This window comes from Ciona intestinalis, chromosome 3, assembly GCF_000224145.3.
Source record: "Ciona intestinalis chromosome 3, KH, whole genome shotgun sequence".
NCBI lineage: Eukaryota > Metazoa > Chordata > Ascidiacea > Phlebobranchia > Cionidae > Ciona > Ciona intestinalis.
Genome location: NC_020168.2, coordinates 782,497 through 810,070, shown reverse-complemented (window position 1 = coordinate 810,070; position 27,574 = coordinate 782,497). Strand labels below are relative to the sequence as shown.

Genomic DNA, 27,574 nt, shown 5'->3' with positions numbered 1-27,574 from the left:
ATAACTTTCAATACATGCGACAAAAACGTATCTGCTCCCCATCTAAAATGTAAAAACGTGTTCCATTACGGTTCATTGATTATTGACGAAGGCGAAACTTCCCACAAACCAACTCAGTCTTTTGGATTAAGAAGTCGTCGAGCATGGTAGGTTTATATTTGTTGGCAATATCTGGCCTAATCGTCGCCTGTATTGTATAAAATGACGATAATTTGTAGTTGACTTGTACCTAATGAATGTTTTGTTCAGCCGAAGGGAAAGAAATCTCGTGGAAAGCGTGTAGCGCCAGCGCCGCTTCTTGCTAAACGTGCAGCCGCCAAAAAGGTGGTGAATCCCTTGTTCGAGAAGAGACCTAAGAATTTCGGAATCGGTAAGCGTAACTATATTTTTGTTCAAGTTTAAATTTGAGTAAACAAATAGTTCGGTTTATGCCCAGATTTTCTGTCCAAAATATATATATTTCTTCCCCTTCGCGCCGTTTTTTGTGTTTACTGTTAGGAATGTTTACGACAGTATTGATGCAAACGACCTATGGCTGGACTTAATTGCGAATTTTAAAAATGTATGAATTTTGGGAAAAAGGACAATCTTGATATAATTTGTTAAACCATGACCAACACTAACCTGATCTGTCACAAAGTTTTAAATAGTGCCTTTTTTTTTAAATAAAATATTCCAGGTCAGGACATTCAACCCAAGCGAGATCTTACTCACTTTGTTCGATGGCCCAAATACATTCGGCTACAACGTCAGAAGGTTGTGCTGCAGAAGAGACTGAAGATCCCTCCAGCGATTAACCAGTTCACCAACACATTGGACCGACAAACTGGTATAAATTCATTATCTTAAATAATTTTGATTATTTTAAGCGTAATTTATATTAAAAAAACAATTAAAATTGAAACAGTTCATACTCAACATGTTTGTTGATCTCCCATTCAATTGGGTAAAGAAGTAGATTTGTTTTGTTTTAAGCTGTTTGCTACTTTTAAATTGGAAAGTATAAAAGTTCAAAGCATCAATGATGTCAAAATAATTCTGCCATTATTATGCAGTGTAGTAGGTGCAAATGATATGAATTACCGTTATTATTCTGAGGTGCTTTTGACAACCATTCTGACAGGCATTGCTAGTTGGACTGTGTTCATGAAATAACCTTGTTTCCATTGAAAATCTAGGTCTAAAAAAAATTGCTGTCCCTTGCAAGGCATTCACGTGCCTTGCAAGTTATCTGTACTTTATGTACGGAATACCCACTTCAATGATATTGTTGTTAATTTTGGGACACTGGTTCCTTGTTAACAAATCAATTGAATTGTCGTGTGGTCTATGACTTCTGCAGCTACTTCTCTGTTCCGATTGGCAAAGAAGTATCAGCCGGAATCAAAACTGGAGAAAAGGGAGCGCTTGAGACAGCGTGCTCAAGAAAGGTTTAAATTATATTTGTTTTTAACTTAGTTATATTTTCACTAGCACCTATGATGTCAAAATAATTCTGCCATTATTATGCAGTGTAGTAGGTGCAAATGATATGAATTACCGTTTATTATTCTGAGGTGACATAGTTTTAATTATTTACTTACAAGATATCTGCCATTGAGTTAGTTCTAACAGTTACCATTTACAGAGCTGCTGGCAAACCAGACACCCCAACCAGGCGTCCATTGGTTGTATCTTCAGGTGTGAACACGGTCACCAACCTCATTGAAAGGAAGAAGGCTCAACTTGTTGTGATTGCTCATGATGTTGAACCAGTCGAGGTGCGTCATTATCAATTGTGTATTCATTAGACCAGTGGTTACAGGTTCAAAGCTTGATGCTGCATACATTTTAGGCCTAATAAGTTTGTTTTTTTTGTAAAATTGAGTGACATTGGTATAAAAATGTTACGCTCATAGTTGTTAAACATAGGGAACCTCAATGATTAATGAGGCAAACATGGAATATTGGCTCTTGCATGTTTGTATAGAAACCTAACTACAGGGTAAAATCTATTATGTAATGTCAATCTGGTTTCTTAGAAGTCGCTCCTAAATGTTAGACTAATGATTGTAATGTAACCAATTGGATTGATAAGTTTTACTTAAAAGTCTTCAAGTGTTTTAAAAATAAAAGTTCTGGTAAAATCTGTCAAAGCATCAATGATGTCAAAATAATTCTGCCATTATTATGCAGTGTAGTAGGTGCAAATGATATGAATTACCGTTATTATTCTGAGATGCTTTAGACAGCTATTGGTTTATTGCTCTGTATTTTGGGGAACAGCCCATGTTATAATTATTGTTGTTGCCCAGCAATGCAAGGATTGATAATTTGCATTCAAATCCATAAATTTGTTTTCTCCAGATTGTGGTTTACCTTCCAGCTCTGTGCCGTAAGATGAATGTTCCTTACTGCATCGTGAAGGGCAAGTCCAGACTTGGTCGTTTGGTGCATAGAAAAACATGCACCTGCGTTGCTATCACTGATGTCAATAAGTAAGTATACAAATTGCTCAATGGGTGTTCAGTGGTATAGACTATGATGTTACATATATTTGCTATCTGAATCAATGTGGACAACCCACCAAGATCGCTGAGTCTAATGTAAAACAGATAAGACATAGTATTAAGTTTGCTCTACATTTGTTAATTGAATCCAAATAACAGCGAGGACAAAGGAGCTCTCAGCAAATTGGTTGAAAGTGTTCGAACCAACTACAATGAGAGATTCGATGAGGTGAGGAAAAGTTTTAATTGTTCAATTTACATCATTGCTTATTCACAAATGTGCTTGCAGATTCGAAGACACTGGGGTGGCGGTATTATGGGCAACAAGTCCTTGGCCAGGATCGCTAAGATTGAAAAACTGAGAGCAAAGGATGCTGCCCAGAAAGCCAGTTTGGCATAATAAACAATACGAATAAAATATTCAATGTAAAATTCTGTTTGCTTGATTTCAGTTTAGGAAAGCTTAAAAGTTTTTGGTGGAGTGAGAATGAAAAGGAGCCCAAATCATACGCATGTTTGAACTTTTAGTAGTATAAACTGTGATGGGGTTGTATCAATGGTTGGCTGCTAAAACATAATTCAGTATACATTGCAGCACTGCCCAAAGAACTGCAGAAATTGAAGTAACATAAAACATTTGCTATACAACAAAACCACACGCAACACATTAACAACCAGTGTCTGATTTTTACAGAAACCAAGCATTCTAAATTCACTGCATTACAATTAATTCAATTGGTGCTTTATCTCGCAGACTTACGTCTAAGTTACTAAATGTTCGCAGCAAATGTAATTTATGACAAAAAACCTTTGGTCAATAGACAAATTTTGACGAAGCACGTGTACTTGTTCACACAAACAATATTACTATCACATTTTAGATAAAATGACAAGACTAAGTATTTCGTATTGAAAAACATACACACAGGCACACATACATTACATTTTCATTCACTTTGCTCGCTCATACGTGGCAGACAGACTGTATGTTTCGCAGAATCATTCAACAATAGTCATCGTCCAGAAAAGTAATCCATAACAACAGATTGAAATGGGTTTTGCCAGAAACATCAATCTATGCGTTATGCAAAACCATCCTAAATACATCATTGACAATGAAAAATGACGCTTCAAAACCACGTAGAATGAAAGTTTGACAGAAACTATGCGGTGGGTCCTCATCAGTCTGTGAAGAATAATTGGATAAATTACTCACTTCATACGGAATATATAGGTTATAATTATATCATAGATTTGAACTAGTATGCCTTAAGACCTAAAGTACGTCATGGCAGTGTAAACTGAGCTACTAGTCTACCACTTTTTCTGTTTAAATGTTTGACCAAAATAAATGTCAACAGATGCATAAAATTTTGACAGCAAATGAAACTAGTCATTAGTTAATCTCAACAGAATAATAAAACACAGTTACCTTCAATTGACCCAGCACCATAAGAAAGACTGTGTTTGGTAATCCAGTGGGTTGACAATCAATTGATGTAATGGAGTAATGGATTGACTTGAATGTAAGTGCCTAAGTATTAAATTGAAAATTTAGCATGTAAATTCAGAACACTTGATTGTTCAATAAAGGTATAGAACACATGAATCACCTTAAGTTTAGCCATCACTGCTTCTCTTCCAGAACATTCCAAACCTTCAAAAGTCATTACAGAATCCGGTGCCTGTTAAAAGCGCACGATATGTTAGGCACGAATTCACATGTGATATATTATGGCAACTTTGACGAACATGGCTCTACTTAAAGATGCATGATGGGTTATTGTTAACATGTGGTAAAATGCAGCAATTTTAAATAAGGGGAAACTTTTAATCACAGCAAAATATTTAAAACTTAGATTTTTTAGTTTTATACAATAGCTTAAGCCTACACAGCAAAACCATTTTATCATTAGTGAGTGAAAGTTTTGTAGCACACTTGAGCCGGTTTTAAAGTTAATAGTTTTAAGAAACCCTGTTGTATGGAATAAACAAGAATAAACATTAACTTACATATAACTGGTCAAGCTCTTGCCTACCAACACATATTTTGGTATAGTAATGTTGAGCAAATGCACGTCCAAGTTCATGCAACTCGGTTGGCCTTGCGGGGATAGGGGGCATAATGACAAATTCACACATTTTGATTCAATCAGTTACACTATCCCTAGTACAGGGTTCAACGTATGGAGTTCTGTCGAATTGACAGGTACAGAATTTAAACACATTCATACACAAACTTTGCAAGTCATAACTGTTGCACTATAGTGAATGTACTATTGGTATAAGCAAACCATAAGAAACTAAAATCGTAACACAAAAGTACAATCTATTTTTTCAATTTAACAAATCTATATTTCAGTTCAGTCACTCCGACAGATTGATTTGCATTTTCATCATATTCATACCATTCGCTCTCAGAAAAATCAGCATCATTAAAAGTTGCCTTGGAGCAAGCAGACGAGACAACCCATCCACTACGAAAGTCAAATTCTACTGGTTCCATTCCTCTACACTCAAAGCCAGCAATTTTGGAAAATGTGCCATCACTTTCAGAAGTATAAGATGAAAGGTGTTCTTTAATAATATCAACATGGTTTTCCCGGCCACACATTCTGCATTTTTGAACCATGCTTGCTGATCCACGACCACCTTTAGTTTCTGTGCTTTCATCCAGAGACAAATACTGCCAGGCTGATGAAACTTCACCACAACTTGTGCATTTTAACTTTACGTACCACCGAAATTCATCTCCAATTGTGGATATTTGTGCTACATTTTCAAGAATAGCGGATATCTCTAAACCAATTTTTACCATGACTTTTTAAAATGCAATTTACAATTCAAATGTACTCGTAGCTAATTTTAGAAATAAAGTACCGTTTTTAATCTCTTTGGTTTAACTTTACAACAAAGTAGTCATATTATTATAAAAACCAAGTTATTATATAATTATTATAATAGAAACAATCGATCGTTCAAAACTAAATGGTAAAACTGCAACTCATGCACTGAGTATTTGCGCGCAATCCAGAATCTACTGCACGTTAGTGTGCATTATGTACACCTTGTGCGTATTGTGCGTAAAGTCTGTCGCGTTGTGAGAAATCACTTTGGTTAAAAAAAACAAAGAGATCGGCTTTAATATCTTTGTTAGAAAATAAGTGTCTTATAAACTATATTTTTAAAAAGCAATGTGCCCTGTTACAAACTTTTACTATGGCCTCGCTCGCGCAGTCACACACGGCCAGACTGAGTTCCATACAACACGGTCTACAGTCTATACCGTAAAAGAATCAAAAAGATTTGGTTTAAAAAGAAATGCAACATAAAACTTGCACAAACAAGCTGCAAATCCAGTTTACAATTGGAAATTAAATGTCCAGCCCAAGCTTTTCCGTCTTTATTGTTGTGTTGTGTCTTGTGTATTTTATGGTCCCTCTCCCTACGCTTGTGGAGGTGAGTAAGTGCGTAGACAAGGAGAACGTAATCCATTCCAGTAAGGAAACACAGAGTGTAATAATGCGGTTATTAAATATTAACTAAAAATTGAAAGACTGTTAGTCTGTTATTGCAAACATATTTTCAAATACTTCCTATTAAAAGTATTTATAGTGCAGTTCACTAGGCCCACTAGCCACTACTATAAGCATGACCATGGAAACGTACCAGTGTGTGTTGTTGTGCAGTATTCTAACCGTTTTCATGGCATATTCCTTATTAAATAGTAGGCTATAGCAAAATGTAGGTGTATAGTAAATATTTTGTGTGTTTTACAACGTGGAACAATGAGCTCCAAAGCTAAAACTGTCTCGATGAAATCATTCGCACAATTGGCTGATTCGGATTCGGATGAATACAATATTGAAGATGAGAACAAGATATATAAAGATAAGCCATTACAGATTTCCATTCAAAAAGCTGGAACAGACACTACAATTTCTAATTTGACTGGTGAAGCCAAATCGAATCCAATCCCAAAAGTTATTGAATCATCAGCAGATACAAGCTTGGTGAAAGATGCAAATTCTCGTGAACACCAAAAATCGCCACATCCTCAGGTATATTATCACTAATGTATCTTCACACTTTTACCAATTACAGTTTCAATTGTTTTATTCAACTCAGTAAGACTTAATTTATACTGTGATGCTGGGTTCAGCAGCCACTTATCTGACATTTTACTCAAGTAGTATTTTATTTACCTATATTGTGTTTTTAAAATCTGTAGCTTTGTCCCTAACTTCTTTCTTTTCATTTTTTTGGTTAATTTGATCTTCGCTACTGTGTTCATGGATAAATATATTTTATTTTATGTTAATAATCCACCCAATACCTTTATAACATTTCAACAGTTTTTTAACTGTCTTTATATTATTATTTGACACAGGTTAAATCTGAGGTAGTTGAGCATCATCCTCTAAACAGAAGTTCATCAAATTCATCTTCCTCTTCATTAGAACTGGATGCAGGATTGGAAGGATCACCACAGTATAGATACAGGAAGCCAATGTAGGTTGAATTATTTTATATTTACTTGTTCAATGTTTATCGGCTGCAGCAACGTAGAGTAAGCTACACATAAGAAAGTCTTTTGAGTGGAAAAAGCGCTACTAATCTCTAACTATTATTGGTTACCCAACTCTTAGTTCTTGTTAATTTTGGTTTGTTGATAAACTAGTAAGTAGTAAGTAACATTAAGTTGATTTACCTGATCATAATAGAAAAGTGAGAATTCTTGATAAAGATCTAGTTAAGTTTATTGAAGAAGGCAGAAAACGTTTTCGTATATTACCTAGTATTTTGTGATTGCCTGGTTTATACACGGAATAATGCTATTTGTTTCACAATTCCTTCAAGGCAGTTGTATATTGGTGTGAGTTTGCTTACAAATTTCCGACAATACGCTAATATTTTATATTAATAACTTTGTTTATTCTTTTACAACCCTATCCTGAATGTTATATAGCAATAGCATTAGCAATATACTATGTATATATTAAAATAGAAAAATAGTAAGTTTGAATATTGTTATTTGCAACAATAACTGAAATTCGTAAGGTGTTTAGTGTTGTGTGGAAAAACTGTAAGATATTTAGCAAACTTTAAAACAGGCGTCATAGACCTAGACTGAATTACTGAGAATAAGAATGTGTGTTTGCTGTTTGGCAACATCCGCTTCCATAAATTTTTTATCATGCAGCCAATTATGTTCTGTTATTTCACAATTTATGCATGAAACTTTCAGCATACGTTTAGTTGCAAATAGAGAAGTGTTTGTTTTTACGGCATACTGATAGTTTAAATGTCTTCTGAAAGTCATGTAATTAGCAGTTGCAATCATATTCGTATAAAACATAATTATATTTGTTACAACTTTACAAGACAGACCTAAAGTAATCAACACACCCTCTACAACTGTTATTAATTATGTTTTCTTAGTTTACTTAATTTAGAATTGGAAAGTAATTGATACTTTGTACATGTAATTCATGGCTAAACGTCGAAAGTTCAAATTCAGCAAAATATTTTAAATAACACATGGACACCAAATGCATAATTATTGATAACCCCCCATCTATAACTTATGTGTTTATTTATTAAACTATTCATGTAGTTCCAAAGTATTCCAGTGCCCTTCTCGTAATGCGAATCTCGTTTAATTATTTAATTTGAAAATTGAAATATATTATTGTTGTATATATGTATATGTATATATATATATATATGCAATTATGCATAATTGATATATATTATTAATTATATAGCATACCCTATAAACTGTTTCCTACCGGGTGGTATATCACACTTGTTTCATAAATTTGCTGTGGCTTTATTTGTGTAGCAATGGTTCAACGCCCAGTTCAGGTTGTCGGTGAATGACATTTAAACAAAATATTTGGAAGTTGCAAACCACAGTAGATTTTATGCAATATTACTGTTGCCTAAACGTAGGAATGAAATGGTAGTTAGTTTTTCCAGAAAAATAAAAACAGTTGAGATAGTAAAAAAAGTTGTGTGTACCATTTTATTTTTAAGCAACAATTTTGAAATGTCCCATTTTAAATGTCATTTAAAGTCCATCTTAGTTAGTTGTAGCACAATTGTAAAATCGGCGGCACCACGCAAATAAACCACTACCCTCCGCTTCATTGTGATCTGTGGCTTGAAATGCTGGTCCATATTGAATACTGTCTTCCCCGGCTGTATCATCTGTTACCTGGTTTCCTTTTGGATCGGGGCAACGATGATAACGGTGCTGGTAGCTAAAATTTTTTTAAAAATAGGTCATTAGTTGCAAAGCACTCTTTTTGACTTTGTTTTTTCATTTACTAGACAATACAGTACAACTGTGATATTGTAACTAGATTTATGGACGTTAGTGGTTATTTGAAGTTACTTACAGCATAAGGGGCATGTCACAATGTACCTTAACATTACATGTAGCTAGGCTAACAGATAGCTATGTTCAGTCCAATATTATACTGTGTTGTGAATATCATCTGTTTTATAAACCACATACTTTTGGTGAAGATGATATCTCATGTAACACATGATTATTGCGCAACCAATGAAGGTGATTATGGACATCATTATGCTCATTATTGCTATTGCATTGCTGGTTTTCAGTTCACTTCTTAATTTCTGAAACAAAACAAACAGTATTGAATTTTTGTGTCTCTACTTATACTTTGGTTCAAGTACCTTGTTTTCATGATGCAATTCCTGCATTTCCTTGTTTGTTATCATTCGCTCCATGAAGTCTAGGAAATATTTGTTGTTACGTAACATAATGTGCACACAGACCCAGTCGAAATGGCGTCGATTTATATGGTGCAGACTGCAGAGTAGGGTATGCAAGCCTATCCCAACAACTTTGAAAGGGGCAGCAACTCTTCCAAATATTAAAGCAATTTTTCCTAAAATATTCCTAAACGAATCAAAACCTAGCTAACACATTTTATTGTCGCGATCTCGCAACCCTGAAATGGTATAAACCTGTGCCACTGCCAAGTGCCAAAAGCATGATGGAACCATCATTGTACATGTATCTAAACATAATATTTAGGCTCACCGTTGCAGTGATTCTTGCATAGCTTTTTCATTCCATCCACGGGATTCTCACAGTATTCATTGCAATGAACACAACTCAAACCACCTTGAAGGTCTTGAATGAAATACCTACCATGTTTAATGGCACATTTAAGATCTGCAGCTGTACTATTCTGGTGATAAAAACAGTTTGCCTTTTAAGAGAAGGATGATAGAAAAAAGAGAAATGATGAATCAGGTTTTGGGTTGGTGTATTAGAACTTTTTTTCTAATCATACAATTTAAAGATGTTTAGTTTGGCTAGTGGTGTTGGATATGTGTTTAACTAGCTGGTAACTTACTGCCAGTCAGCAACCACAAACTGTATGGATAGTCTTAGTTAGTTCCATAGGTTTACTCAGTTGGTAACTTTAACAATGGATTTATGTTTCAAACAATGTGCTATGAATGTAAGGCCAAGGGTGAATGTACAGGTACCATGATTTTATATTCATTTTCCATTTAAACAAGAAAAACTTAAATAACTATGTTTTACCTGAACAACTTGCGACACCTTTCTGTAGAAGCTAGGAGTTGAAAAATATGATTTATCAACTAAATCTTCTTTGTTTGAAGGCACGTCTAGATTGAAAACTTGGCCGTCGTCATGGTAGTTGTAGCTGAATGATGGTTCCTTATCATCACTGAATAAGTCACACAATCATGTTAATTAGGAGTAGGACTAGGAGGTCCCTTTCAATATTAGATTTTAAAATCAAGTTAAATATGTCAATACCAATACAAGTTAAATACAAACTTACCTTTGGATATCAGGTTGTGTTACATTGGTCTGCTTGCTGACAGGAATGGCTGTGCAAACATGGCTTACAAAAATCACTATGCAAATGGTAATAAAAAACGAGGTTGTTGTGGTGTCTTTCTGCATATCTGAAACTTGAAATAAAACTAACTAGCCCAAAAGCGGTTTTGTCATTGTATGCAACCACCTTTTAAACCTTCAGGGATTGTTTGTTCCTTAATATTCGCCTTCTTCAAGCCTACGGAAATGGTGCAATCTGCTGTTACCTGGTACTTCCCCTGTTATTTCCCAACAAAAGTTGTCTGTTCATTGTATCGAACTCTTTTTACTGAAGGAACGTAGGCGTTCCTACTAAAAAACATGTTTTTTTTCATTTGCCAGGTCTAAATTTAGGGTGTATTTGCACGCTTCAGTGCAAAAGAGCCGGCCGGCTTTAAACAAACATGTTTACCCGACTATAGTTTTAGGTAAATGCCCGCTTTATATTGCGAAATAGTTACCAATTCAGATCGCTCGTCTCATAACTACAGCATGTTTCTCGATCGACAATATACACCGGTAAGAATAAACCTAGGAGAAAATGAACAATTGTCTTTTCTTTGCGTGCGAATTCCTTACATCACAACATAATTGTTCGACAGCTATAAAGTAGCATGGTATCATAGGGTATCATATTTATCTGCTATTGTGACCGGCCGGTGTCAAAACATGTTTATCACATGGAATAACTTTTGTTTTGATAAATTAAAGACATACTTCCCCCTATACGTCATTACTGTGTTCCATAACAACGCGACTGCGCCTTTTCACCTTTATTATTGATTTTCGTTCAAATCGCATATTTAAAATATAGGCAAAAATATCATATTTTCCGGTAAACGTGTTTTTCAAGCTGCTGCCAAATATACAGATTACGTTTCGCCGGTTTCGGTTTTCCTGCTTCGCAACAAAGAACCGGCAGGCATACATTGTCAAAAATGTTTTTCCCGGTTGAAACTTGGTCTTATGGTCTTATATTTCCATGTAGGTAGACTGTGGGAAATCACTTTGTTTAAACAGTACAAAGAAGTTTAATCAAAGCACTTGCCATTATGTTTTATTTCTTTTTATCAAAGGCGCGTCTTATTGGTTTAGGTCGACACGTGGCCTAGGTCAGGTCGTTTAAACTGAACGTTGTTGCAGTCCAAATCACAACATATTTACAAATGTTTAATTTATTCGAATTATCACCGTATATTGTTCATTCAATTTAACCCATTGCGTAAGTTTTGTATTTATGAATCATTCAGTGGTTCAATCTTTTGTAAACATTTCTTATAAAATAACACGATCGCTAATCGTGACTTTATCATACATCGAAACTCATTGCCGCCATATTGATATTAAAGTAGGTATTCTGGATTTATTTCCTATCACTACTGTATGGCGAACGAAATAGTTGGATTTCATGGGAATCGTAAAGCTGTTGGGATTCTCTTGTATGTGAGATTCAACAGCCAAGCTTTTTAACTGACGTCTTTCCCACACCTTTTACTCGTAAGCGTGTTTTAACGACTGTAACGACATTCGTTTTGCTGTTGGTCCTCTTTATTAGTTGTTTCATAACTTGACCTTCGCTATCATTCTCGAAGAGATAAATAAAGAGATTATATAGTAGGGTGGGAAAAGACGGATCACCTTTCGCGCATAATATACAAATATCCTGATCGTGTTTTACACAAATAACAACGGTCTTTCGTCTATGGGAATCGTGACTCGTGCAGATACGATTTTATAATACTTGATGGTTTTGTTTATTGCCAAATGAGACACGAAAATAGAATGAAAATGTGTCCCATGTTCCCCTAATCTACGAAATGTTATACTATGCCCCATGCGTACCGTGATTGTGAACCTGTTAATACTAATAGGCAGACGGCGCGTTAACCATTTTATATGCTGCATACTGAGTGTTATGTAAGTTGCAATTATACTGTAAAAGGGTCGTTCATATACACTTGTTTGCGACCGAAATATGTACCAAACGTTGTGTGGTGTTCTATTTTACTTCGTTAAATTCACGATGTATTTTGACTTGCAATTCGATCGATGCAATTTGATGTCAACCACCGTCGTTATAATTGATCTTTCATCAGTCACCCTTCAGTTTTGCTACTTGAAGAAAACGACATCGAATGACAAATGAGTTCCTTTAGTAGTAGCAGATTTACAATGAATGAATGTAACTTGTTAGTACTCGCGTTGCAGCAACAACAGTGGTTATGCACGAGTGTTCTGTTTCATATACCTTCCGCAGTTCTGCTTATACGAGTTAACACGTGTCCACGTATATAACTCTGGGTGTATGTTTTTGTTATTGCATGGCTGACAACTTCGACAGCCCATAATCGACCACTAGGTTGGAGCTATTGTCGTTATATTGTCTTGCTCAAGGACAGATACGCGTAGCAAGAACAAGCAAATGTCAAACCGTAAGCGTTCTAAATATAAAATACAAGAAATTGCAATTGTACAGATGCAGAGCCACGTGGGTGTTCGTCGTATTCGATCTGATAAGCAGCCGTAAGGTGGTTGTCAGATTAATTTTGATCCCACTATAGATCAATATATTGTTGGCGTTCCACACCACGCAACGCTCGTTTGTTTATAATACAAGACTCGCGCTTCTATCGTAACCACGGTCTATTTCGGTCTATCAGAATGAAAAGGAAATTACTTGTCTGTGTTTAATATAAAGCGCAAGGCAGCATTTGAAATAGTATATTATTCAGTTCAGTTTCCTATCCAGCAGCCTGCTTGTTCAAAGCTTAGCACAACTTTAATTTTCAGTTTAATTGTTTTATATTATTGAGTTATTAGCTTGGTGTTACCAAGGGTTTATATCATTATTAATGACTTTTATTTAAAAGTTGTTCTATTACCTCAGATAGTTATATCTTAAGATACTGCAAGAAATAAGCAAGGATAGTGATTTGTAACAAACCTCAACCTTTCTTGACCAGATTATCTAAAGTAAGAGGATCATCCGTTGGCCGCATCCGCGATATAATGCCCAGGGTAGAGGACACAGATGGGGGGAGCGAACCAACAGCCACTGGATACTACAGCACAGCATCAGCAATGTGGTTAAATCGAGGAAAAATACTCTCCAATCTTAAAAAGCAAGGTTTGTTGATAATGATATTAATATTTCTAATATATTAGGGCGGGGAGGACAGGATGCCTTTGGCACATAATATTCAAGTTTTCTGAGACCTGATCGTGTTTTAAACAATTAACAACAGTCTATGGGAGTCGGAGGATACAGTTCTATAAATCTTTGAATGTTTTTTTGTTTACTACTAAATCGGATGGAAAAGAGAATGGTGTCCCATCTTCCCCCATCCTACTATGTATAAAAAGACTGTCAGGCACATTACACTTGTTTTATAAAAAATGATCTTATAAAATTTGTTTTGGTGCCAATGTTAACGTCTAATACCAGTTGTCTTCATCTTGGTGAATTTCATTCAACAGCACAAAATACTAATTCCTAGATATGGTGTCGAAACATTGGTACATTAATTGTCTAATAAACTCCAAAAGACCTGTTTTAAAAACCTTCATATTAGGACCTCATTATATAGTTGTTAAGTTAATCCCACTATAACATAAGCTGCTGCATTTAATCTTATTGGCTTGTGCTTTCATTCCATAAGTAGTTACTCTTACTCAAACTGATTTTGGCTTGACTCTTGTTATATTTGTCAAAATATTGTTGTAATAATGCGCACAGCTTTGTTAGTATTGGTATTATGTTGAATTATTTAGTGTTATGATTCTGTAATGTAATATACACACTGGTAATGTTAACATTATATCTCACCACAGAAGTATAGTCTTGTTATTTTGTTAAATTATCAACTAGTAATTATAGTGTTAAAAAATATTTGCTATATCCAATTGTATTTAAAACTAAGGTATGGAATTTGAATTATTTTCCTCTTGTATTTTATACTGAGGTAATGGGTCCACTCCGGCCTAAATCTTTTTTTTTCCATCCTTAATAAAACCATACAATATATTACAAAGTTGCTCATGCAGTAGGAGTCGACCCACAATCCCTGCATTCCTTTTTCTTTTCCTTTTTGACAAAACCGCAAAAAGGTTCCACAGTAAAAACTTTGCTTCTCTTCTTCATATTAAGCCATATAGTTTTCATAGTATTTCTGCATTGAATATCCTGGTATAATATGGAGCAGAGTTTAGCCAGTATAAAGCAAGGTTCATGTCAATATATCACATATTTTCCATTTAGCATCAGATGGTGTTCGATCCCTCACACAATCCACAAGTTTAGACACGGGACACAACCAAGGATTGCTCGCTACATCTACAGAGCCAGAAGTCACCAAACCCCCTCCAAGACCTCCACCTCCTAACTTTACAAAGTCCTCGGAGGGATTGATCAAGGTATCTTTCCTCTCCAGTCTGAAACAAGTGTTTGTTTTTTCCTCGAACTAAACTTCAGTCTTGTGTGTTGGTTATTGATCCCATTCAAAGTCAGAATTAGGGAAAAAATGATTTTTTCCAGTCTTCTATATTTTGTATAAAATGTAAAAACTGGACTATTTGTATAAAATGTAAAAACTGGACTGATTAAGGTATCTTTTCCCTTTGATCTGAGCCTATTATATGGGGGTTATAACCATAATATGGATAATGAATCCCCTTTAGAGACAGAATTAATAAGAAAAAGTCCAGACCTTTACAATAATAGTTAATATTTTTTTTTATACTTTTTCCTAGATTGAAGCAGAGAATTTAGAAGAGGTAAAAGCGGACACGGAGGTCAGCTCTTTCCTCCATGGGTTTAAAGAGAAAGTTTCCGATCCTCTTCAAATCCTCCTCAACAAGAAGAAAGAGGAAGATGAGCTGAGGAAAGAATTGGAAGAGATGCATTTTGTGAGTTTCTATATTTTTGAAATGTGATAAGAGTTTGGCAAGAAATGATCTTCTGGAAAATAAAGCAATATATGTTTTAAATTTATTTAACCAACTTTAAAATATTATCTACCATGCAGAAGATTTCATTGTGTTATAGTATTTAATAAAATTAGTGTTAGAAAGTATTTTGCCAGCGACACATCATGCATGAGACTATGATGATAGCAGCAGGATATAATTTTATATTTTTGGAAATATTAAAGTCGTATTTTATCTAAGTATTTTATCGAATTTGAGCATTTTTGTGTAGAATTTTTGTTGTGTTTTAAAAAATGTCCACTTAATTTGATGTTTTATCCAGGAAACTGCAAGCAAGAGAGCAACACGCCACCGTTCTTTCACAAGTTCATCGGGTAATAATAATATACCAACTATTAACAAATATCATAAGCATATATTCTGTAAGATATATATTTTGCCTAAAATGGCATCATAAGTCTCTTAGTTTTGATTTTTGACTGTTAAAAATTTGGTAGCACTTGTTCATCTTTATGATCAGTAGGTCAGGACCAGATTCACAAAATTTATCGCTTCACAGTGATATACTGTATGTTTGTATCAAGTTTATTAACATATATCACAAGTAACCTATATTGCTGTTATGTTGCCAATATTGCTATTATGACTTTTTAGTTGACATTCTTTTCCACACTTTTTTCAGCTGCAGCGTGTTTTAATGACTGTTGTTTTGCTGTTGATTCCCTTCTATTCCTTCTTTAAATAACATGATCTTTGCTATCGTTTTTTAAGAGATAAATTATGTTTTGTTAGTTAAATTTTGCTCATAATGTATGTGACTTCATACATAGATGAGTTATTTAAAATAAATGTTCTAACGTTTGAATTAGTTAAATATATCAGCATATAGCTTGAATTCATACATAAGATGTTTTAAAGAGCAGCAATCCACATATTCCTCCTTTTTGTGTTGAATTGTCCTGTGTCATGTTATAACATGAATAATTTATGGGACGTACAATATTACACAAGGGATCTGGTGAATTCTTTTTGTGCTAAAATGGTTTGGTTTTTATTCTAAATAATTAGATGTCAGTTAATTGCCACAAACACCTTTAAGAACAGTTTTACCACTATTTATCTTATTTTAGTAATATTGCCATCATTCCCAACGTTAAAATCAGTTTCAAATGTTTCCTGTTATAAAAGTGTGAAGTATCACGAATACAATTCAAATTTTATTCTTTCCCAAAAAAACTCAGGAAAATTAAAGCTGCAAAGCAACCTTTACAGTTTTTCTATTAATATTACCACAAAACTTTCCACAGCAATTGACAGTGATCAATCGCCTAAGGTTGAATTCTACCGACAATCTGATTCTCCATCTCTACAAAGGAAAGCAACCGAAAACAGCAGGTGGAAAACTAATTACTTGCTTTTGGATCTCATTAATCACCAATTAGTGAGGAATTGAATTAATTATTTTATTGGATGTCATTATGTCAGTTTGGCTTGCTAATTATTATATTGTGACGTTTACAATTTGGAATATCACATTAATGGTCACAGGTGTAACAGTAGTAATTTTAGCATATACCTCGTTTAAAAACATGAATCCCTCTTTTCTGCGGGGATGTGTCGTCTTTAAGTAATAGACGGAAACATTTGGAAAAAGAGGGAAATTATTTGTTCATTCTGTAGTTTTTAACATATGGTTCATAAAGTTTATGAACCATTGTCACTATAGAATGCCACAATAAAGAAAAGAGAATACAAACTAGAGTGATCACTAAATTTAAAAAAAAATCCTTGCCTGTCTGGCTGCATGGCACCTATGTAGAACAGATCACTAAATCACTGCTTATTCAAGACCAACTTTGTAGATTTTTTTAATTCAATCCCCATTGAAACATGTATGGCTCATTTATTCTTTAAAGTATTATAAATTTGGTGATCAAAATATTGACTTAAATTTAAATGTTATTAGCATTTGTTAATTCTGTTTTGTTTTTGCAAACGCATTTCAAGTGTTTCTTTCCTTGCAGTTCCTTACAGTTTCCTTTCCTTCCATTAATACAGCTCTGCTTGGATAAATCAGATTCATTCATTTTTAAATATTTTCTAAACTTAACTATCAAAACATTTGATGCAGTTATAAACAATCATTCGCGGTAAGCCTTTCTTCACTTCTTGGTCGACGACACAGTTTAGATGAAGCTTCAAGTTTAAGTAAAGAACTTCAAGAAGTCGACACGATGACAGCGAGCGAAGAAAGTGATCCAAACCTTCTGGAATCTTACTCAATCAAGTAAGTTCTTCAATCTCTATTTTACACAAGTGTCACCTTTTTAAACTTTTAATGAGACTGTTAAAATAAAGTTCACACATAGATGCCAATCATAGGAACCTTATTTGTTAATTTGATGTTTAGGTGTTTAATTTTCTACCTAAACAGTTGTTGTTATGCAAAAACCCTTACCATTTAAGCAAATTTCCTGTTTGTTTAAAAAGAATAATATTTTTTGTTAATTTTTTTTTTAAGTTTATTTTTTAATATAAAAAATGTTTTTAGGTTTTTCTCAGTTTTGGTAACTAATGTTTGTCACTTCCAACAGCAACAACAACGTAACAAAGCAATCTTTCATGGTTGAAGATGAGAATGAGATCATAAAAGCAGTTGAACCACCACCAGTGCTAGTGTTACTGACCATCTGGTGTATTGTTTACTTTTATCTCATGTTTCCAATCCCTGCAACCATTGTTACTATTGTTCGAAGTAAGAACTATTTCTACCTTAACATCAGGCTTCCCAAATTTTTAACGGCAGGCTTCCCAAACATTTTTTTATTGCAACTGCTTTTAATCATCTTAAAACAATTATAAACTGTCAATAAACCATTTTTAAGCCCATTTATGGTTAAGTATATGCAGAATTGCAGAAATGTGTATAAAATTGGTATATTCTAGGCGAAACCTAAAATTTGTTTAGAGACCGCAGTTTGGGAAGCCCTGATTTAACAAAGTTGATTTTAATTTTTACCATGTAAAAATTAATTTATAGCTAAATTTTCTCTCACAAAATTGATTATTTAAATATTGATAATTGCATTTGTTATTTAGGTGTCTAACCATATGTTTAAAAGCAAGGCTTTGCACTACTACGCAACATTTTAATTTAATTATTTTAAAAACCTTTTAAACCTAGAAAATTAAAGGCGAAAATAAAAAAAAACTTTGGGTTATTTATTAGTGGCTGATGGTCAGCCTGGCAGCTTTCAGCTTTTGTGGAATCATTCTAGAAACTTGATGTTATATACATTTAAAATGCTCTACTGCCCAAAGCAGGCTGCAATCATAATCCTTATTTGGACTGTGTTTAATTTGATATGGGTAAGGCATGCTATGGAATCTTGGGTATCGGTGCTAGGTGGCTTTATAAAACAACATTTAATTTGATTCATATACACAGGTTTTATGGCTGGTTGTATAATGACATCAAGCGCACTATGCGTATTTGCCCCAGCATCCAAGAGAACAAGACCCTTCCTACCTTTATTTATAAACAGAAGTCAACCATATGCGATACCAAAGACATTATATGACCCTAATCTACCATTGAAGGTTAGAAAACTCATTGTTTGATATGGGTTAAACTAACTCGACAGACCCATGCAGAAGAAATGATTTGGAAATTGTTTGTTTTGTGATATTAAGTATTAACGGATTTTTCATTTGCCATACAGCAAGACATAATCAGGGTTTGCCGTTAAAAGTCTATTTTTAAAACATATGCCAGCAATTACAGGCGATTTCTTTTACACCTATAATACACCTGGCAGTAACAACATATTAACATGTTGATGTTTTCATTAAACCAGGGTTGGATGAATGAAGCTTTCTTCTACGATCCACAGACTTATCACATAAGCAATACACAAGCTGCGTTTATTACATTAGATGGAAACACACTGAGAATACAAACCCCGCAAAAGTAAGTTATTTACTTGGTAGATTTGTATGCAGCTGCTACTATGGGTTTATGAGTCCTTGGGCAAGGCAGTCAACGGTAACTGCTTCAGCCGAGTGGTTACTTCATAGCTGTCTAAATTGTCAGCTATACGTTACAAAAAGTTTTAAAAAATCAATAAAGTAAACATCCACAAAATTACATACCTGGTAACTTGTAAGCAGACATGAAGTGTGCACACCAAACAGAATACCTGTGTTATAATGATTGTCATTGATCTGCCATGTGATGGTAAATAAGTTACATTCAAATAATTTGAATCCCCAGAAACATCTCACGTAGAAGCACATACAAGGAAGGAAACATTCCAATATCCAACGTAATCCATCAACGATTGTTTGACATCACGTTTGCCAAGGTTTGTTGGTCTATTTGTTCCTCATGCGTAACATTCAGTTGCTGTAATAATGGATATTTGTCAAACATAAGGAACCTCATTGATTAATGTGGTGGATGCAATATACTTTAGCTCTGTCTGTTTGTATAAAACTTACAATGTTAACATACAAAGTCAACATACTTACATGCTCCCTTTCATGCTCCCTTTCATGCTCCCTTAATTGTTGAAACATGGGTGACAATATATGTTTTTCACCCCGGTTTCAAGCTCATTTAAAAGGTTTGGAATCTATTAATTTACTTAACGTAAACATCAATTCCTTTAACCCCCAAAAGTGGTGACTAATCGTAATGGGTGTCCAAATTGTCAGTCATACAGAAAGAAAAAGACAACTCCTCCCAAAATAACATGTTTAAACATTACCCACACATCTGCTGCCATCAGCTTATGCGTCATCAATTTGTTGCTTACGAAGCTACCTACACCTACCAGTATCTACCATCAGACCCGGTATCCTGCAGTTACAATGCGAAGACCTAACCACTGACCAACGGCGCCGTACTGTATCTTTTTAAGACCCAATTCTAAATAAATATTCCAGGTTTACCTCAAGCCAGAAGGTTTGGTTAAGAAGCGAGTATGGAGCAAAAAATATCCAATTTGTGTCGAGATTCCAGTGAAAGATCAAAACAAAATGAAAAGCAAAACCACATCGTTGGAAACAGATGAACAAGGTGAATCAATTCTACTAAAGTTTGTTCAGGAGTGACACATACAAAATCTTTGTTTCTAAATACAACTTAATATGAGTTTATTTTATACTGTATTTGAGATTTATACTGTATTTAAGAGTTTAGTAGCCATCTTTTTTTGACACTTTTACTTAAAGGGGCATACCATTTAAAAAAATACATAAGTTTCATAATGGCAGCAATAAAACTACATTCGTCAAAAACATGCTGAGGTTAATAAGTACTTAGGAAAAATGGAAATAGCTAACCAGTTAACCAAGCATTTTACAAACCATGAACTGTAGTTTAAGATCCATCATTCTAACTGCCATGTTTTTTATTCAGCCAAGGATACAATGAATGAAAATGTTGACGTTAAAGATATGGAATGTTTGTATTTGTTTGGAAGAACTGATCGACAGAAGGAAGAATGGTTTTACAGGTCGACTAACTTATTATTGTTTCAACTTTATGTAACTGTCCCATTGGAATGCCCCATTTTGTGGTCTTAAACAACTAAAAGGCTTTTAAACGTAGTTTTGCAGATTCACTGACCAGCAAGAGAAGATCTAATGAATAAATTGTATATTTATAATCTTTTAGTTAAATAAAGTTCATTTACTTTATTTAATCAATTATATTACCCCCAGAATTCAGAGAGCAATCAACGTTGCATTGGCTCGACATAAAGTGAATAAAACTGAACCTAATCAAAAGGAAGGCAATGTAAGTATTTGTACAAATACTTCTAATGTGGGTATGCAATGTACGGTACGCATGCCCTGGGTTAGGTTATGATAACATGTATGGATACATTAAATAGTACTTAGGATTCACAAAGTAAGCGGTAAATTTGTTACATTGCCTGAATTAAAGTTAGTATTATGGGATAATGGAAAAAAGCACCCTAATTGTCGTAAAGGTAGACACCTATGTTTATGGGTGTTCTATTTTATATGGGTAAGGTACTTAAGAACTTAGGTTTTGGAGACTGTTTTCATACATCTAAATTGAACATGCTTAACATGCAGCTAGTATGCTTTGGTGGCTTCAACTTTGCATAATCTGGATAAATATTGTTACCCATTGTAGGAAAATGAGCCATTGTTGAACATAGAGGATGAATGGGGAATCATTGAGGAAAATCATTATGAAGAAGGTGGGTAGCTGTATCTATTTGGCCATATTTATTGTAATTGTTTTTATAAAAAAGTTTTTAATTTGCTATTATTAAAAACGATAGAATGGTATTTTTGTATTTATATTTGCAGGCATATAACATTTTACTTAAAAAGTTTTCTAAAAACAATTGTCTAAAAAATCTTTACAAAACTTTAAACCTGAAAAAATCCCAAAATGTGTGTGTGCTAACAGTAATAGTGTTAAACAATAATTATACAGAAATAGTCAGAAAAATCTGTGTGTACTGATGTGCTGAAGGTAATTTGTGTTCACTAATAGATATTTAAATTTTATTGTTTCAGAAATGTTCTTGTCCTCAAGCCTTCGCAGTGTAGATACAATTAACAGCGATCCACTTCGAGCGTACAAGGATTATTATTTACATATATCAAGACTCATGCCTGATGATAAACCAAGTAACTTCATGTTCCTCATATTTGAATGCTAAATAGTAAATACCATAGATTATGGATACAAGTTTTGATGACTGTTATTTTTCTGCTAATTCCCTTCTTTTTCACTGTTTTATTTTTAGTCTGATCTGCGTTAAACTATTTTTTTTACTTATTTTTTACAGAGTGGCAAAACACACAGAGGAAAGGTGAATATCCAACTAAAATTGAGGTGAATTTTCATGATTTGTATTTAAACAGTTTGCATAAAAAATGTTTCCTTATTTGAATTAAGCTCCTACAAGTTATGTATAATGTTAGTAAACCATTATTCTGGCACTTTTGCATTGGTCACAGTCGGGCCTCCTAACCAGAAGATGCTGGGTTCAAGGCTCATTGCTGCTACCCAAGTAAAGATATGTATCCTAAGCAAGACACTTAACAGCAATTGCTCTAATCCAAGGCTTACTAATGCATTGTCCAAATTTTCGGTCATGCACAAAAAATAATGCTATATAACCTTTCGACATCGCTAAAGATGGTTTTAGTTTTAAACCGAAACGCTTGAGATGAAAATTATATTACACATGGGCTGTCATGTTTGAATTAAAACTGTAAGGTAAGTTTTCTCTTCCTTTTATGATGAAGAGCGTGGATGTTGGGATCCAGGAGCCAGGGTTGGATGTTGCTTGGATTAATGCTTTACTCGGGAGGATCACTTTTGATTTTCTTCGACAACCTTCGTGGGCAAAGTGGCTTTCAATCAAAATCCAAAAGAAACTCGACAAAATAAAAGTAAGTTTTATTTCACGATAAAGAACTAAGGTCAACGACAGTTGTTATAAACGGGTGTTCTGTTTCATAAACTTCATGTTCGCTTACAAGTAATTACGTATGTCACGTTGTTGGTAAATTTTTTGGGTTCCAGCAGCTGTGGTTAAAGTGTCATAACAATAGTAGCAGCGATGAGCCTCGAACCCATAAACTCTGGACCAGAGGCAGGCGTGCTAACCACTGTGCCACAGTTTACATTACCCTTAACACCATAACCTTATTCCAGCTTCCTTACTTCATGGATGAACTGAAGCTAACAGAGATGAATCTTGGAAGTACGGTTCCATTAGTTCACCAAATATCTCTTCCTAGACTTGATGCACAGGTATTGTATTTACTAATGGTATCTATAAACTCTATCAGTTGGTATTCTAAATTGAATTAATTAAATCATATGCACTTTTTAATAACATTGTTGGGTGATAAACTCCCAAAGGAATAGGTCGATTCTGGTCTAAGGTTCCATGGCATTCTACGCCTTATAACAAAATGCATTTCTATCTGTGAAGCACTTACTGATTCACATACCAGTGATATCTGCATTTAAATTTATTAACAAAATATCTGGCTCTTAAATTAAAAGCTTTATTACAGGGTTTGTGGCTTGAAATGGAAGTGACTTATATTGGAACTGTTCAGATGACGCTTAAAACAAAACTGGTTCTCACTAAGCTTGGAAAGCAAGAACCAGTATTGAAAGTTGATAAAAACAGGTATGTGTGAATTTAAATCATGAAAATGTAACCTTGAATGATAAGCAATGTATTATGTAATAACATTCTTGTGTCCTACCATGCAGCCTATCAAAAATTTAAAAAGTTTTTAAAAATAAAAAAAAAATTTTAGAAGTTAAATGAAAGTAATTTACAAAAAATAAAATATTTAAATTTCAAAATATTCAAAAAACTAAATTTCAAAAAATAGAAATTTAAAAAAAATGTTATTTTTAAGTTTGAGCGGATCTTCAGCGATCACAGACAGCGACGCGGAGGATAGTGCTGAGTCATCTGACGACGAAGATGAGTCGACAGTTTCAAGAATTGTCGGACAAGTTCAAACTGCTGTTTCTAAATTTGATGGGTGGGTTCAATTTTGGGTTTTCAGATTTTTTGGGAAAAATTCTTGCTGTATAGTACTTGGGGTTAAGATGGACAACCATTGAAACATAATATCCCATAATTTCTGGATAATTAGAATTCATAGGAATCATGTTTTTGATTTTTTTATCAAAGTTTGGGGTCACATTGTTAGAATACAGTTACACTAATAGTTGTCAAACCTCGGGAACTTCATTGATTACATATAGCAAAGGCAAAGTACTTTGGCTCTGCTTGTTTGTATAGGCCAGTAAAGTAAAAGCTTAACACTATGGTGCTAAAACATTGTGTCAACTCTGTTTCAAAATCTGAGATGACGTGTCACCCTATGCACCTGTAATGTTACCCTTATTGTAGAATCAAATATTCATCAAACTAAATGTTTCAGGCCCCAAATATTGAAGGGGAATCCCAACCCCCTAACCCCACCCACAGCAGGGGCTGCCCCTCCAAAGAAGTGGGTTCGGATCGTGGATTCCATCGCAAAGTCAAAGTATTTTCAAAGAGCGACAGAAAGTGAATTCATCCGCAAGAAATTGGAAACAGTTTCCAACACACCCATGATGTTAAGTGTGGAGTTGTTGCAACTACGTGGCGTCCTCGCGATTAATATCCCACCGCCTCCTACTGACAGAATATGGTACGTGTATATATATATATATATATATATATATTGCTGTGGGGAAAGACACTTTAATCTCATCTTTTCCACTCATGTAAATCCCAGGTCAATGTTATGTCTTGGCTAGGATCTTACCCATATTTAATGGTATAAGCACACTTATGGCTTTTATACCTTTTCCCTGTATAACGTGAAAGAGATTTTCTGGAATTTTTTGTTTTGTGATCCAGAAGGACGGATGTTTTGTCTGTCATGTGACAAGACATAATCAGGGTTTGCCGTGAAGTATCTTGTCCAAAGACACATGTGTCTGCTGGGTTACAGGCAGGCGCTTTCCCCTGATTTTCCCCCCTGATGCTTAAAAATCACAAAACAAACAATTTTCATGAGATCTCTTTCACACTTATACCTGGCTGCAGCAACATATTTGTCGTTGTGGCAAAGTGGTTAGCAGGCCTGCCGTTAACGCAGAGGTAATAGGTTCAAGGCTCGTCGCTGCTACTATTGTTGGCGTATGTGTCCTTGTGCAAGACACTTAACGGCGAATGCTCCAACCCAGTGGCCACTCATGTGTTGTCAAGAATATCAGCCATACATGAAAAAATTCAAAAAATAATCACTTACAAAGTAACATACATGATAACTCGTAAGCTGGCACAGGGTGTATGAACACCCGTGTTATAACAGCTGTCGTTTCCGGCCACGCGAGGATAAAGTAAGTTATATTCATTCATTTATATACAACCTTATGTTTGTTGCAGGTATGGGTTTCGAGAGCCACCAAATATGGTGATAAAAGCTCACCCACAAGTTGGGGAGAGGCTTGTCCGAACCTCACATGTAACTGACTGGATAGAAAACAAGTTACAGCAAGAGTTCGTGGTGAGTTAAGATTGATGGTTGATAAATTTGAATCATTTGATGGTATATTTATTTTAGTTACCATGATTTTTTGCAAGTTTAACAAATAAGCATAAATGTTTAACTTATGTTTACATTTTTAGGGATAAACCTTATTTTCCGTTTACTAGGTGCTACAATAGTAAAGCGATTCTTTTGTTTTCAATAAAACTTGCTTATGAGGCAAAGTTAAGCCCAAATTTGAGAATAATTCGTTCAAGTAAAAGCTTCTATTGCAACCAGTAGTTTCAAGTTTATCACAGACTTAGATAAGGAGGCAAAAAACAAAAACAGTTGTTGTCAAAAAAGGACAGATAGTTTTGCATAAGTGTGGAATGAAGTTTTTTAGTCAATTTTAATGGATTAAAGAAGGTGTTAAAACAAAGGAAAAAACAAAATTTTAAGTCAATATTTAAACAAAATATTGAGTCAATATTTTTGGAGCAATTTTTTCTCTTTTACAAACTATTTCGCCCACTTTATAGAAGGTACTCGTGATGCCGAACATGGACGACATTCCCATCCCTGTGATGTTCAACAATCGCACTTCGTCGTGACCCTTGTTTACCAGTGTTGACTAACTTGGTGTGTAGCAAGTGATGTATTTACTTACAAGTGTTCCCTGCTTATTTTAAAACTATCTTTTTAAACTGATTATATCAAATCAACTGGGTATTGGTTTATTTGTAATTCTTCTGGTTGTTAAACAGTTTTTCTTTCAATTTTACTGTATTAACCACCTGACTTGATAACTCTACTTTTAAAGCACTTAACGTAGAAACTGTTGTGTTAAAGCTACATGCAGCATACATTGAAATAGCATACATAGGTAGACTACAGACATTCTGATTTAATATTTACAAATGCAAAAATAACATTTTGCAGTTTTCTCCACGTTTGTGCAATGTCATGTTGTTGAATGTGCAATATAGTAGCGGTACATTAACCAATTCATGCTTGGCCCCTTCACTGATGTAGCTTCATTCACATTATTTTTCATTTCATATCACGCACCATGCTTGCAAGTGTGAATGCTCTAATGTATTGTATGCACCACTTAATGAAATAAGTTTTTCCGCCCTACACAGTGATATACACCAAGCTTTGTAGAACACACACACACACTGCAGTAATAATGCCGCCACAATTTGTAATGATCACCTGCAAAATATAAACACAACTCATCACATCCCATACGTATATAAACAAATATCCTTTAGATCATTTCCTGTACCATGTATGACACAAGCTTTATTGAAAGTTAGTGTAACAACAGTAAAAAATATTCAAAGATAAATATGCTTTGTTTAATACGAACATGACAGCTTTTATGTTTGATATTTATATGGGGTGTCATGTTTCTATTGAAACTGACCATAAAGTTTTTTATTCACCTAAATATGCTTTGTTTCACATAAGTATGTCAGTGCTTCTCAACCTTTGTTACAAGATATTGGGCATAAAGTAATAGAAAAGATTTGACAATCTCCAAAACTGTACACATTTTTCCTAAGCAGTAACTGTCAAAAATGTTTACTGATCGATTTATTTTTGGCCAAACAAAATCAAAGAACCATCTTTGGTCTTGCGGGCTGAAAAGTAGTGACATATATTTTTTTTCAAATAATCAAGTTGCATTTTGTGAGTGTTGCTTTTTAAATTTGCTGTGACAGAATTCTTCACTTTCTTTGCCTTCTATGTATGAAATACAATTCAATGTGCAATTTCATTTGTGATATTATATTGGATAAGTTATTATGGTAAACATTGGGATAATGAAACGATAGGACTTTAAAACTTTCTCAAAGAAAATCAGACTTACATTGAATAAATGTTTGTCATTCAACTTTTGGGGTGATTTTAATGTGCAATTTCATTTGTGATATCATATTGAATAAGTTATTATGGTAAACATTGTGATAATGAAAAAAAAACTTTAAAGCGTCAGTTCTCAAAAACAATCAGACCCAATTTAAATAAATGTTTATCATTTAAGTTTTGGTGTGATAGTTTTTTATGTATATAGTATGTCTGACAATTTAAACAGCCATTCAGGACAATTGGGTTGAAGCAATTACTGTGTAGTGTTTTACCCAAAGACACATACGCCCACAATGGTAGCAGCATACATCTGTAGTACTATCAATCAAGATTACATGCTAGA

At 34.3% G+C, this 27,574-nt stretch overlaps 5 protein-coding genes, 1 long non-coding RNA gene and 1 other non-coding gene across 9 annotated transcripts; 3 read left to right on the top strand and 4 right to left on the bottom strand.

The window, feature by feature from the left end:
- Nucleotides 1–42: 42 nt before the first annotated feature.
- LOC100186345 (60S ribosomal protein L7a) lies at nucleotides 43–2,921 on the top strand. The gene is made up of 8 exons (XM_002130034.5): nucleotides 43–146; nucleotides 250–370; nucleotides 680–829; nucleotides 1,343–1,430; nucleotides 1,628–1,760; nucleotides 2,347–2,477; nucleotides 2,649–2,718; nucleotides 2,779–2,921. The coding sequence occupies exons 1-8, from the start codon at nucleotides 144–146 to the stop codon at nucleotides 2,887–2,889; spliced, it is 807 nt and encodes a 268-aa protein (XP_002130070.1). The 5' UTR covers nucleotides 43–143; the 3' UTR covers nucleotides 2,890–2,921.
- Nucleotides 1,641–2,340, bottom strand: LOC113474110. Its single transcript, XR_003395770.1, has 2 exons — nucleotides 2,204–2,340; nucleotides 1,641–1,819 (listed from the first exon to the last, which is right to left on the bottom strand). It is a non-coding gene; the product is annotated as an uncharacterized LOC113474110 (long non-coding RNA).
- Nucleotides 2,516–2,582, top strand: LOC113474153. Its single transcript, XR_003395805.1, has one exon. It is a non-coding gene; the product is annotated as a small nucleolar RNA SNORD24 (small nucleolar RNA).
- Nucleotides 2,903–10,720, bottom strand: LOC100176132. Of its 2 annotated transcripts, XM_026833740.1 has the most exons (7): nucleotides 10,343–10,720; nucleotides 10,078–10,225; nucleotides 9,565–9,715; nucleotides 9,195–9,253; nucleotides 9,013–9,134; nucleotides 7,077–7,080; nucleotides 2,903–3,051 (listed from the first exon to the last, which is right to left on the bottom strand). In XM_026833740.1, the coding sequence occupies exons 1-7, from the start codon at nucleotides 10,465–10,467 to the stop codon at nucleotides 3,043–3,045; spliced, it is 618 nt and encodes a 205-aa protein (XP_026689541.1). In that variant the 5' UTR covers nucleotides 10,468–10,720; the 3' UTR covers nucleotides 2,903–3,042. The 2 variants fall into 2 exon arrangements, with proteins under 2 accessions (XP_026689541.1, XP_004225818.1); XM_004225770.4 differs by lacking the exons at nucleotides 2,903–3,051; nucleotides 7,077–7,080 and adding an exon at nucleotides 7,961–8,755 and having other exon boundaries at nucleotides 10,343–10,690.
- Nucleotides 3,265–4,688, bottom strand: LOC100181596 (probable nuclear transport factor 2). Its single transcript, XM_002129840.5, has 4 exons — nucleotides 4,503–4,688; nucleotides 4,103–4,174; nucleotides 3,922–4,023; nucleotides 3,265–3,675 (listed from the first exon to the last, which is right to left on the bottom strand). The coding sequence occupies exons 1-4, from the start codon at nucleotides 4,629–4,631 to the stop codon at nucleotides 3,565–3,567; spliced, it is 414 nt and encodes a 137-aa protein (XP_002129876.1). The 5' UTR covers nucleotides 4,632–4,688; the 3' UTR covers nucleotides 3,265–3,564.
- On the bottom strand, nucleotides 4,685–5,494 carry LOC100183970 (UPF0587 protein C1orf123 homolog). The gene has a single exon (XM_002129862.5). It carries the CDS (start codon nucleotides 5,305–5,307, stop codon nucleotides 4,819–4,821), a length of 489 nt encoding a protein of 162 aa, XP_002129898.1. The 5' UTR covers nucleotides 5,308–5,494; the 3' UTR covers nucleotides 4,685–4,818.
- On the top strand, nucleotides 6,218–27,136 carry LOC100176940 (testis-expressed protein 2-like). Of its 2 annotated transcripts, XM_026833738.1 has the most exons (25): nucleotides 6,218–6,550; nucleotides 6,880–7,001; nucleotides 13,344–13,507; nucleotides 14,639–14,793; nucleotides 15,130–15,285; nucleotides 15,629–15,680; nucleotides 16,614–16,701; nucleotides 17,438–17,593; nucleotides 17,901–18,061; nucleotides 18,755–18,906; nucleotides 19,164–19,276; nucleotides 19,580–19,670; nucleotides 20,254–20,386; nucleotides 20,729–20,825; nucleotides 21,034–21,109; nucleotides 21,476–21,542; nucleotides 21,868–21,981; nucleotides 22,143–22,189; nucleotides 22,606–22,752; nucleotides 23,018–23,116; nucleotides 23,386–23,504; nucleotides 23,743–23,871; nucleotides 24,277–24,528; nucleotides 25,272–25,392; nucleotides 25,896–27,136. In XM_026833738.1, the coding sequence occupies exons 1-25, from the start codon at nucleotides 6,278–6,280 to the stop codon at nucleotides 25,965–25,967; spliced, it is 3,156 nt and encodes a 1,051-aa protein (XP_026689539.1). In that variant the 5' UTR covers nucleotides 6,218–6,277; the 3' UTR covers nucleotides 25,968–27,136. The 2 variants fall into 2 exon arrangements, with proteins under 2 accessions (XP_026689539.1, XP_026689540.1); XM_026833739.1 differs by lacking the exons at nucleotides 6,218–6,550; nucleotides 6,880–7,001; nucleotides 13,344–13,507 and adding an exon at nucleotides 14,559–14,604.
- The last annotated feature ends 438 nt before the right edge of the window (nucleotides 27,137–27,574 follow it).